The sequence below is a fragment of the Leiobunum rupestre genome, chromosome 6 (assembly GCF_980474605.1).
Source record: "Leiobunum rupestre chromosome 6, qqLeiRupe1.1.hap1, whole genome shotgun sequence".
Taxonomy (NCBI): Eukaryota; Metazoa; Arthropoda; class Arachnida; order Opiliones; family Sclerosomatidae; genus Leiobunum; species Leiobunum rupestre.
Window position 1 is genome coordinate 54,484,268 of NC_143389.1, and position 13,145 is coordinate 54,497,412.

General features: G+C 42.0%; 1 protein-coding gene across 3 annotated transcripts in view; it reads right to left on the reverse strand.

Annotated features, from left to right (window-relative positions):
• The window catches only part of LOC149942605 (uncharacterized), a 36,511-nt gene extending 23,714 nt beyond the window's left edge, over window positions 1–12,797 (reverse strand). The window contains exon 1 of one of the 3 annotated variants that reach the window (XM_090177277.1): window positions 12,650–12,797. Coding sequence is in view for 1 of the 3 variants with exons in the window: in XM_090177274.1 (XP_090033400.1) it covers window positions 12,350–12,360 (11 nt within the window). In the remaining 2 variants the exon portion in view is untranslated. Of the gene's footprint in view, window positions 1–12,349; window positions 12,490–12,649 lie in introns of those variants that run through there. The other 2 variants (XM_090177274.1, XM_090177275.1) reach the window with 2 other exon arrangements.
• Between the last annotated feature and the right edge of the window lie 348 nt (window positions 12,798–13,145).

Here is a 13,145-nt window from a genome sequence, read left to right on the forward strand (position 1 = left end):
CCAAGAACCCCACCAAGTCCGTAATTTGAAGCGTCAGTGTAAATCTGAAAGCTATGTCTATAATCCGGGGTTTTCAGTATGGGGGCAGAAGATAGGTGGTTCTTAAGTAAATTGAATGCAGTTGCCTGATCCGCACCCCAAGACCATTTAGTTTCTTTATGCAAAAGAGCGGTTAGGGGATTCGCTATTTTTGCGAAGTCTTTGACGAATCTTCGGTAATATGAGGCCATTCCTAAGAAAGTCCTTAGTTCTCGAATGTTTTTCGGGGCTAACATCTTACCTATAGAGGCGGTTTTGTCGGGGTCTACCATAATCCCTGACTCAGAAACAACATGCCCCAAAATATTGCATTCGTTTTTGCAAAATTGCGTTTTGGACGCTTTAACAGTCAATCCCGCATCTAATAATCTATTAAAAACCTCTTCTAAAATTTTTACATGGGACTCAAAGTCCGCGGACGCGACAATAATGTCGTCTAGGTAGGCGCACACTCCGCGGCTGGATAAATCCATGAAAAGGGAATTAACCATGCGTTGGAAAGTGGACGGGGCATTGGTTAATCCAAACATAAGGACTTTTGGTCTAAAAAGCCCTCTATGGGTAGTAAAAGCGGCGAAATCCCTGTGATCTTTGTAAAGGGGCACCTGCCAATAGCCACTCCGCATATCGAGGGTGGTGATATATTTGGGTTTATTTAATGACTCCAGGATGTCGTCTATGCGGGGGAGGGGGTAAACATCTCGGCGCGTTACAGCGTTTAACTTACGATAATCTATACATAATCGTGATGTACCATCCTTCTTCCCTACCAATATGGTTGGACTAGCCCACGCACCCCCCGATGGTTCAATGACGTCCTGACTTAACATTTCGTCCAAAATTCCGTCTAGAATCTCTCTCTTAGGGGGGGAGAACCTATAAGGGGCGCAAGAGATGGGGCGGTCAGTTGTCACATCTAGATAATGTTCAACGCGGGTCGTACGACCCGGGACGGTAGTAAATATAGATTTATATCGGGTCACTAAGGACTCTAGAACCTCCCTTTGCTCAACATTAATTGGGGCAGCTTTCAGTGCCTCGAAAATGCCTTCCTCATCTATTAAATTTTGAACGCCCGCTAAACTAAATATGCTATTCATGGGGCCTGGATTAAAGTTCATGAACCCATGATGCTGTGGCGCACCCTTCCAACTAAAGCTACCTAAACTATAATCAATCACCATTCCCGCCTGACTTAAAATGTCTTTTCCTAAAATACAAGAATACGAAATATCGGGCAGATAAACCGCGTTAAAATTAATTTGTTTACGGGGTAAACAGAAGGGAATGGTGACCGCGCCTTCAGTAGCTAATAGGGTGCCATCTGGCTGACGAAGGGCAAGAGTACAACCATCGGTGGTATAGCCGTTGCTTTCAATAAGGGGTTTTAAACTACTGTGAATAACTGTATGAGTTGAACCGGGGTCAACGAGTGCCAAGCACGGAATTGTACCTAAAAAGATGTTAATGAAATCCTGACCCTCGCTAAGATTAGTGGGATTCCCTGGTTTTTGCAATTCCGCACTCTTAAAGCGCGTGGTATCTAAGCTCGCGACACGGGCGGAACCGGAATGGCACCGCCCGTCCTCCCGTTTCCCGGAGGGGGGAATGTTTTATCACGGTTAGGGCATTCTGGCCGTATATGACCAGCTTGGTGACAATGATGGCATACAGGGGTAAAGTTTCCTCGCCTCGCGCTGTCAGAAGGACCGTTATTGTTTTGGTTAGAGGTACGCGCGCCTACGTTATTCCCTGAACTAAATCCGCCAGGCTGGGCCGACCGATTTCTGTCTGGGAAGTTACTTCTAGAGGCGCCATTGTTGTTATTGCGACTTTTATTGTTTTGGGAGCCGCTATCCTCTTTATCTCGGCGCTGTTTATTCGCAATGCGCTCTACCCCTGCCGCGTGGTCTAACAAATCTCGCAATGTATCATGCTCCCGATTAACTAGGAAAATCTTAATTTCGTCGCGTAAATTGCGATGGACAGCGCGAATCTTTTCACGTTCAGTAAGGGGATTATTCATTTGACCGAATAGTTTTTGTAATCGTTCCGAATACTCATAAACGGACTCTTGGGAACGCTGAATATTCTCGCTAATTTTGTCCTTAATATTCTCGTCATTATCCTTGCGTTCAAAACGCGTTTTAATAGCTATTTCGAAACTATCCCACGAATAGAAGGGTTTATTTTCCTCATACCAATCTAGAGCCGTCCCATTAAGTAAGGTGGGCACCCATTGTTGCAGGAATTGGGAATCGCTAAGATTAACCGTTAATTGCATCTGCTTAGCCCTGCGCAAAAATTCTTTAGGACCGGGGTCCTTGGGGTTACCCGTATACGTGGGAGTAGGCAGCGGGTTTGAGTAGAGAAACGGCGCTGGAGCGGGGGCTACGTACGCCGGGGCAGAACTAGCTTGGGACCCATACTGCGGGGTAGAAATAACGCTACTAATGGGGTTTGAATGCTGTGCAGAGTAGACTACACTCGCGCTTGGACTACTATTCGAAAATGTTTGGGGAGCCGAAAGTGACGGCATGTAGGGTTGCAATGGCATCGGCGCGCTATTTTGAACAAAAGAAACCGGCAGCTGGGCGGGAATTTGATTGGGTATTACTAATTGTTGGCCTGAATATTGCGGCGCTTGATATTGGGCTTGACGCGGACCCTGACTAACTATTGAGGTGGGTAGAGGGGCCTGCGGCTGATTAATTTGTAACTGAACGGAATTATTTACTGGGCCCTGCGCTGAGCTACTAGGGACTGGGGCGGGAGCTGAATTTTTCTGAACTAGCGTTTGGTTATTTAACTGAACCTGTTGTTGGTTAAGGGCAATCTGTAATTGATTAGTCTGCGCTGCCAGTTGATTAAGTTGGGTTAAAATAGCCGTTAAGACATCCGAAGGAACTGAAACATTAGCCGCTGGAGAAGGCGTAAACGCGCCCTGGCCCTGGCTTTGGGACGAGAACCCCGGTAACATAGGGGTGAAAAGGGTAGTGGTCGACGGGACGCTCATTACGGGCGTAGCGGCAACGCTACTTAGTAAAGACGGGTTAACAGGGAGCGGTAACACGGCGGAGGTTACCGGTAGGGTAACTGGACCACTCGGGCCCGGCGCTCCGGAGAGGGGCAGAATAAGATTAGCCTGGCCGCCAAGGTCGTTAGAATTCATTTTGGCGCCAAGGGAAGCTCGAGAGGAGGTGATTGTTTTACGAGTGTGAGGAACTTTAGAAGTTGCCTTTGTGACGGTCAAAACGGGAATAGATCTATTTAAATTACGTGTCGCTAGACGTTCTTCCCTAGCTTTATTCTGATAAGCTATATACTCTGAGCTACGATTATAACTCATAAAAAAAAAATATATAAATTTTTTTTTAAAATGGGAAAATATAGGTTTTCGGGTAAACTATTGATCCGAATTAATTGGATGTGCAGCGTCACCGATAAATTAATTAAATGTTACGCCAAATATTAATAAAAAGAAAATCGACCTGGGGGAACCCAAATATATAAATATATACCCACAAAACTAAATATAAGCTTACCAACAAGCTAAATAACTAAAGTTGAAAAAGGTTGAAAGGGTACCCAGGTGTTTAACTGAGAGTTTCAATAAAATGGCAATAAACATAAAATATAAATCATACTAACATACTAACTAAATCCCGGACGAAACCCCCAAAATGTAGAGGAATTATTAATTATTCTAACTTAACAACATGAATAAGCCTATTCGGTCCGTAAAAGGTGGGCATTAGGCCCAATAAGACGGGTACGTAAAAGAGAGCACGTTAGGTTCAATAAGCTTATTCGCGTGTCTTGACCTCCACATTTAAAATAATGGTTCCGGGCTTGCTCGCTTAACTTTCGGGGTTAGCGGTATCAAAATTAAAGGAAAACGTTGTCTAGGGGAATTTTTAAATACTTAATTAATTAAAATAAGGAGTAAACCAGATTTTAGAGGGTTGCCAAAAACATTCACACATTTAATGGAATCAAATTGCATAACTGACATTGAAATTAATTAATTTTAATGAAATGATTTTCTTTAAACGAATAGGGGCCTTAATCTTAACCACATTCAGTGGTGTGTGCACACTTAAACATTAGGGGGAATATATTAACGCTTTATGAGCATTACCAAGACTAGCACTATTTAAAACAAGATAACGGCCCATATGGGTCCGTTCGAAGGTTACATTAACGGCAGCAAGGCCAAACCAATCAGAGATTGAGTTTTGTAAGTTTTATAATATACTTATATTATCCGAGCGAAGCTCTATATCGGCGGCGGTCCATTCTTCCAACGTTCGAGTTGCGCTTGCTGATGGTGTCCATGCTTGGAGCCGGCGTCCGATTCTGGCTGGTACGGCACTCACTGGGGACGACCGCGGTAAATTGGTTTATCTTTTTAAGAATTGCACATTTCACCCGAAAGACGTTTACGCGACGCTCATTAATCAGGGATGTCTCGCATATTTTAAATCGCGGCTCGACACTCAAAAGGCTCTGAGAGATTTTTGCCTTCACCTTCCTCTGGGCCGGTCACTCCGATCTACCGTCTCTCCGTAGAGTCCGAAAGATAGTCGTTCATGAAAAACGTCACCCCTACGTCATCGGGTTTTTCTTCAAAAATCCCAACTACACATTCCACAAAACTCGCGCACACCAATATCCGTTTTACAAAATACAGTACATTTTGGAAAAGTTTTTATATATTCATGTATGGTATAAAAGAGGCTTGGCACCCTCGTTATTTTTGGTTTCTTAAATAAAAAAAGGAAAATGATGGGAATCGTGTTTTCAACTGAAGGGATTAGGGGATTAACCCGCCAATCCCGAAATGGAAAGCGAGTCAATATTGTTTGGGCCGAATCGTTTAGGAAGGGCTCTGGCCAGGGGGTCCCTCTTCGCGAAACGAACTAAAGGCAGCGACAATGGGAACCATCGTCGCCGGCAGGCCTACGCTACCAGCACGTGCACCTGCAGGAAACTGGAAGCACTGTCACTGACTTTAAAACCATATTATTTTATATTTTAATTGCAAGGGGTTATTTGATTAAATTTTATATCTAGCGTATATGCCTTACATTTTTCGTTACATTTTGACCACGTGGTTGACATATTTTCCAAAAATTTTAAGAAACCTTAATGTGCAATTGAATAAAATATTTGGAATGTTCAGTTTAAAATTATTAGAAATTGTAATTTGAAAAAAATCTACAAAATTATTCCAAAGGAATGTATTTTTTGAAAATATTTCATGAGGTGACGTAATCACGGGAATAAAATCGCCCTCTAGCGATGCAGTGTCGAAGGTCACGAGAGACGCTATATAATATATTTGGTGAATGTTTTCCATATAAAGTTTGCATGGAAGTGTCATACTTTGGGAAACGTCTTATAAACCTATGGTAAAAGGCAACGAACAAACGGATAAATTCCATTTTACGTAAAAGTGTAAGGCAGGCGCGCATTAGAATCTGCTTTCTCCCAATCAATCACGAAGAAACCTTAGCCGCAGCGATAACGCTACTCAATTGCGGGGCAAATTACAAACCAACAGAACCAGTAACAGCGTTCTTTCATTATCTAACTTCGCGCACTTATCTTATAATTTTTCCTTTAGACGCTCGTCCAGGCAGCGTCAATTTCTTGATAATATCTGTCTTTACAATCTCATTAAAGCTCGCTGCAAACGTGTAAAGGATAAACGACGCTATTTTTGGAGAAAAGCTTCCGTATTCAAACTACACGCAATTTATTGACCTTTCATTAAATTATATTATTAATTTTAATCTAACCAGCGAAAAATATAGTAGTGTATTTCTACTTCAACAGGCGCGGTAGTTCAAAAATAGTTCACTCTTTGAAGTTAAAACTAAAGGAATTATTTGAATCTATGATCAAATCATTTGACCTAGCGTGTATGGTATAGATCAAACACGTGGCAATATATGTTTACAGCTGATACGAAAAGAATCAAAAATTCTGCACTTTGATTTTATCTATTTTTATTGGTTACCACGTGGAAAGATATGTTTAACAACTGCGAAAAGATATACTACAGTTTAACAAGTATATTATTAAATTTGGAAACACATTTTATGAAACAATATTTTAGAGGTGAGAATCTACGCCAACTTTTTCGAAAGGTATTTCCAAGAATATTTTCAACAAGTTTATTACAGAATTACACCAACAGAAAGGTATATAGATTGATAACATTTCATGTTTCAGTTCTACCGCAAACTGGTCATACAAGAACGGTTTCTAAAGAATTTTAACACCTTTTTTACATTTAAGGTGAGCCACGTTACGTGACAATAAAAAGGATGTTTTAAACAATACTAAATCGTGGCCTTTTGTCTTTATGTACCATGGTGTCGTGGTGTACTAAAAACTATACTATCTTCGATAACGCTGCGTTGGAAAAATAGACGTAAGTCACACAAATACGACTAATTTTCATCGACAAATATGTTGAAATGAAAGTAAGAATAAAAAATAAACTCATTTGCATTTTGTAAAATTAGTAAATTACTACTATAATGAAATACGTCCTATAATCTGAAAACAAATAAGTATGGATGCCGGTTAGAAGAGTTTGCTCAGGGCCCGGATAACAGCTGACACGGCCCTGATTTGACTTAGGGGGAATAATTATTCTGAAACTATTTTTGGCATTGCTCTCAGTTCCCCTCATGCTCGAAGAGTAAGATCCTTCTCAGTAAAATTAGCCCGGTTCCTCATTGGTTCCCTAAAACTGACGCGATTGAAGCACGTGCCAGTGACGTTTTTTCTCCCCCCCCCCCCCCTCTCAATTGCTTCAGTGGAAAAACCCGACCATGATTATCTCCATTTATAAATAAATATATTCTTGGTATTACTGAAATTACAACTATTTTAAATAAATCTAGCGTTAGGTACCGCGTCAGGACAAAATCCAAAAGCAAGCAAAAATATTTAAAACTCTTTAGCAGTACTCGCTCGTTCAGTTCGCCAACTCGACAGATTAACGTAACCATATCGTTAAAGCAGTGGCGTAAATAAGGCCCCCGCAGACCCGTAATGTAGGAGGTCCACAGGGCTTCAGGGGGCCCATAATTTCCTATCAAATAATATGCCCCGAAATGAGTTTCGTGGGGGAGGGCTAGGGTGTCTTAGCTACGCCACTGAGTTAAAGATCAGCAGTTCGATATTTTGAGCCGATACGACGTATACATACTTCAAAGTTATAAAACGCCAAGCGAAAATTTGGATGGTGCGAATATAGGAGGTATAAGGCACCACCAGGGCCCGTATTTAACGCGTCTCGAAGTATGTCCGGCCGCGACATAACGCGCGACATTAAATATATGACTGGCTGGAATGGGGCGCTGGCGCTGTTGGCTTTGGGACGCTAATAACAATAGACGTCCTACGTACAATGATCCCCGTTGCTGTTTGGAAATTCCGCTCACGTTACGAGGGCGAGCGGTATAAGGCGTGGAAGTTCGTGGAAGGACATTTCCGACGTCGTTCATAACGGGGGGGGGGGGGGGGGCGACGAAAGTTTGCCAGAAGTAAACCGTAATATATCGCGGCCGCTCTAGAGGCGCCGAGAGTGGACTGTTTACAAGCTCAACATGTCCCCGATGTCTAATTCTTCCTCTTCTATATCCCCTTAAAGCCATACCGTATCATCCGAGTCGAGAGACTGACACAAGTACCGACTCAACTGGGTTGCCGGCTACCCCTGGGAAACCGCCCAATTGGCGACATTCGAACGTTAACCGGGCGTAGTGGGGAAATTTCAAAACAGATTTATACGAGTTAACTTATTTTTATTAAATAAAAAGGCAATATGATGTAATGATTACCAAAGAAACTATGTATTATAGATGATAAAATACGCGAAAAAGTAGATTAGTCCATAATTAAAAGGGATAATATATCTAAATCCTAAACAAATTTGAAGAAATTAAAAAACTTACTAATAACTCGAGCGAATCTCGGATCAAATAGATCTTCGAGTAATAAACTACATAAAAACTAAATAAAATAGCCAGAAATTCCAACGGTAGACCGGTTTCGTTCTATTTGGAACTCATCAGTACCGTGCGGGAAATCTGGCTGGCGACTGTTATATCGAAAAGAGAAACTAAGCCTAAACATTAAAAATTTCAAAACGCGTTGCATAGCAACGGAAAGCCGAAAAAGGGGGGAGTGTGGTGGAGAATAGTATATACGATAAGTTAAGCTAGAAGAGACCACCGTAATGTATTATAGAATTTGGGATTATAAAAAATAGCGCCATCTGTATTAATACTTGTCAACTAACAAGGAGACTACCCGAGGTGTTACACACCGATTTTGTTCAAACTCGGGGCATTGGTAGACCTTCATGTAACTTGAAAAATCCTAAAGGGATTTTATTCAATGGCCAATGGTTTTGCCATGGCAACGAAAAATGTTTTTGACAACTTAAAATGTAAATTTTCCCATTGAAAATAACATGGGATTTTGACCCCCTGTGAAACAATTTACAAAATTGAAAAAAAAATTAAAATACCAAAAAATTGGTCACATTTTTATCAATTTTTAAAAAACATTTCACAGGGAAATCGGTCAAAATCCCATGTTATTTTATGTTGTCAAAAACATTTTTCGTTGCCATGTCAAACCCGTTGCCCATTGAATAAAATCCCTTTAGGATTTTTCAAGTTACATGAAGGTCTACCAATCCCCTGAGTTTGAACAAAATCGGTGTGTAACACCTCGGGTAGTCTCCTTGTAAATGCGGGGGATAGGAAACCACTTTTGGATTCCCTAGTTTCGGGCTGAAACTTATAGCTGTTGCTACAGATAAAATTTGGATTTTGCGGACGACTTTCCAACATTCAATTTAAACCTCGCCCATTAGGGGGCAAACACTACCCAAAATTTAGTACGAAGAAGCTTAAACGATAAACCGAAATAATATCGTTCTATTCGATCGTATTGAGCAGCGAAGAATAAAACAAGGGCAAATTGAAATCAAACTACAGCGGCGAAAACTTTAAATCGGAAGATAAAGTCCGTTAGAGGTCGCTGGAAAGGCTGGTGTGGTAACCCGGTCAAGAACAAGCGTAAGCTACGTGAGTAAAGTGAGATATCGTCTTCGCAGACTCTCGCTTTCCCGCTCTACACGTACGTATAAGTCCGGCCCTCCGCGAGAGAGCGAGCGATAATTTACGGGTCTCATCAGCCCTCCGGAAGGCCACCATAAAAGAATTTTAATGAAACTAGGGGCGAGCTTTATGGTCACACACACACCGCGCCAAGTTACTGTCTAGTCTGTTCCGCGCTCAACCCGGCCCCGAGAAGCAGTCACGCAGCCCGAATCCGGCGGGGCTCTTCCGAAAGCGCGTCAAACTTGGACTACGCTTTATGGGCGAAACGTTCGCCGACGCGTTTATAGTCGTAAAAGGGCAGAAGCGACCCCGCGTCTCGTAAAAGGAAGCTCCGCCGCCAGAGGGCTCCCGCCGACAGTCACTCGTCATTTGCCTTTTTCGAAAACTTCCTATCTGTAGGCCAAGGAAATCGTTTACAAATAGGGACTAAATATGATAATACCTCCTGTCCTGTATTCCCCCCGTTTACCCGCCCGCGTCGGCTCATCCCGACCCGATTTCAGGAAGGGACCTGACGTCTGTTATTAGGTTATAGTTCGGTAATAGACCCCTTCTCCTTCCCCCTCCCCGCCCTGATATTATGTCACGGTTTGATGCCGGGGAAGAACGAACTTTGTGGGAAATTATTTTTGGGATGTGGGCGCGTTTTGCTATTGTCGGCACTAATTATTTGTCTGACTGACTGGTGGATGGCAGACGGCGGCTGGCTGTGGTTGAGAATTGGATTTTTCTATTCATGGGTACAGATTGCGCTCGCTACTCGACCGTATAATGACTCTAAAATGTCCGGCTTTACAACGAACAATTTGCTTCGAGACCGGAAAACAATTACAGCATTTATTTAAAGCATAATGATCTCTTAAGTAAACTCCGGATTTCATCCAACCTTTTAGTTTTTCTTATGTTTAATTTCAGATTATAATTTATATATTGGCCAAGCGAGTGAGGACCACTAGTGCACTCGAAATCTTGGTGTTTTGCCCTGACGCGATAAATACTAACTTTAGATTTTATCGAAAAAATGTTTACATTTTAGTAATACATCAATTTATATACCTTGCTTTACTGTATATGTTATGTTGCAATTCTTTCACTTAAATAATGATTTCATAAGCGTGGCAGCGGTGTACACGCTTCCCGGGTATTGGGCGTAATGGGTGTACACGCTTCCCGCGAACAGCGCGTCATCCGGGTATTTGGCGAAATCGGTGTACACGCTTCCCGCGAACAGCGCGTAATCCGGGTATTGGGCGTAATGGGTGTACACGCTTCCCGCGAACAGCGCGTAATCCGGGTATTGGGCGTAATGGGTGTACACGCTTCCCGCGAACAGCGCGTAATCCGGGTATTGGGCGTAATGGGTGTACACGCTTCCCGCGAACAGCGCGTAATCCGGGTATTGGGCGTAATAGGTGTACACGCTTCCCGTGAACAGTGCGTAATCCGGGTACTTCGAGTAATCGGTGTACACGCTTCCCGTGAACAGTGCGTAATCCGGGTACTTCGAGTAATCGGTGTACACGCTTCCCGTGAACAGTGCGTAATCCGGGTACTTCGAGTAATCGGTGTACACGCTTCCCGTGAACAGTGCGTAATCCGGGTACTTCGAGTAATCGGTGTACACGCTTCCCGTGAACAGTGCGTAATCCGGGTACTTCGAGTAATCGGTGTACACGCTTCCCGTGAACAGTGCGTAATCCGGGTACTTCGAGTAATCGGTGTTTAGGCAAAACTAAGGTTAACTCAAATATTTGGTTTTATACAAACATTTTACCAAGCTTCTTCATCGTTTGCCGAAGATCAAAGTTTAGCGTATTTTTTCCTATCAGTAAATATAGTATTTGTTTTGGAAATTTAATAATCGAAGATCAAGATTTTTCAAAATCTCCCGCGAAACACACCCACCGACCAAATTAAATCGATCTATATGATAAGTATACTGATAAAAAAAGATACAATGTATTTTTCCCCTACAACAAATATGTTACCGTAATTACATCAGCGTAATTGATAGGTTGATCGGCGGAAATTGGAAAGGTAGAATTTCTACGGCCATGAACAGTATTGTACGTTAAACACGTAACGAGCCGCCCTACGAGAAACCAGATTTCACGATAAATTTGGTCAAGACGTCGCGACGTGACTTTAAGGCTGGGATCGCGGGGGGATAAATCGGATCAGACTAGCCTTCTACTATAGAAACGATGACGTCACGCGAAAGTTACCTAAAACGCGTCGAACAATGTCCGATCAATTTCCGAGGAGATCGTATAACAAGCGAGTGAATGGGAACCAATAACGGTCCTCCGCTTTCCACATTTTTCCTTCTGGCAAAGAGCGGAAAAAAAAGGTCACCGCGAACGGTCAATATGGTGAGTCAGTTCGAAGTTGACTTCCCAATAAAGGAAATACTGCGCCCCTGGCACCAACCTTTCCACGCGGTAAGTATTACCGAAAGACAAACGCGAGGGCTAAAAGGATGGTGACGCCGGCAAACGCTCCAAAAATCCAGACACGCTGCGGGTTGTACGCGGGGTACGCCGAGAGGGGTTTGTCGGGAGGTGTAAAAGGCCAATTGAATCGGGGGTTCGACGGGCCACGTGCCGACCCCGTAATGTTAGCTTCGGGCCCACATCCGCGCCCGATGCCGGGGAATAAACGGCCCAACTGCAATAATCGTATATTTGGAAAACGCCCGTACCACGCATGTATACGAGAGAGGTCAAACCGGGGATTTCTGGCACTAATTGTTTCCGTAAATATCTAAAGTTTTTCCGTCGGCGGTCGCCCGGTCGATCGTCCGCGACCCAAATATACGGTCACCGATATAATAAATACTATACAGGAGCTAAGTGTATATGGCACGGCGCGCTATGGCCTGGAAAATTATTGACGCCTGGATAACGATATCTTCGATTTCGGATATTGTCAATCGATCGACGTACGAGTGTACGTAGGACTATTCAATAAGTTTCTCGTAAACCTTAGTTTGGACACGAACTCGTTCAAACAAAGTCATATATCAACAACTTTCAGTGATTGAAATCAATGGTCTAATAAACTACTCGGAACATCGTAAGCTAAGAAATTACGCAATTATAATTAGAAAACCTGGTTTATAAAATGGTGATAATATGCAAAATTTTTCAACTTACTGATATGCCATCAAAATTTAAATTGCAATTAATTACTATTAAATTAATTAAGTTTAAGCGGTACGTTATATATTAAGAGGCTATAAGCGAACTAGCATCTAGTTGAATCCACGATACAACTGCTAAGCCGTACGAGCTTCGGTAAGATATTTATTGACTAAATAATTTTTTAAATAAACAAAAAAGTCTATTTTTGACTTTTAAAGCCATGTATTTCTTTCCCGAGGTTTGGAATAAACCTTTGTTTACCAACTTTGTACCGAAAGGATTAAAGTGACTCGGATAAACATTGTTGTATACTTATCCAAGGGGTCCGATATTTCCAAATTTTGCAAAGTGATTTCAGGGATCAGAAACTGATTTCGAGATTTTGTTACAACTTTTCGCTGAGATTTCGGGATTTTCAAATTGATTTCAATATTTTTATAATAATTTTTCTTTAGAGTGTACGGGATTTGTACGGATGTCGGACGCCTCGAGTTATCGCTTACGGTATCCGCCATTTCCCAAGATGGGCATCGGATTTTAAGCAAAAAGACGATATATCGTCTTGATAAAAGGTAAATACATTTTAAGGATTTTTTAGCTTGAACTATTATAAAAAAATGTTAGAATACATATTTATTTATTAAGTGAGATAGTTAAAAAAGAAATGTAACTTCACTGTCAAGTTTAAGTTAAATAAACAGTTTTTAACTTTTAAGCCTTTGCTGAAGTTATTTATAATTTGCTGATATTTTTGAAACCCAAAGAATAATTAATAAATCTCTTAAGAAGATAAGTGACATCTCAAGCA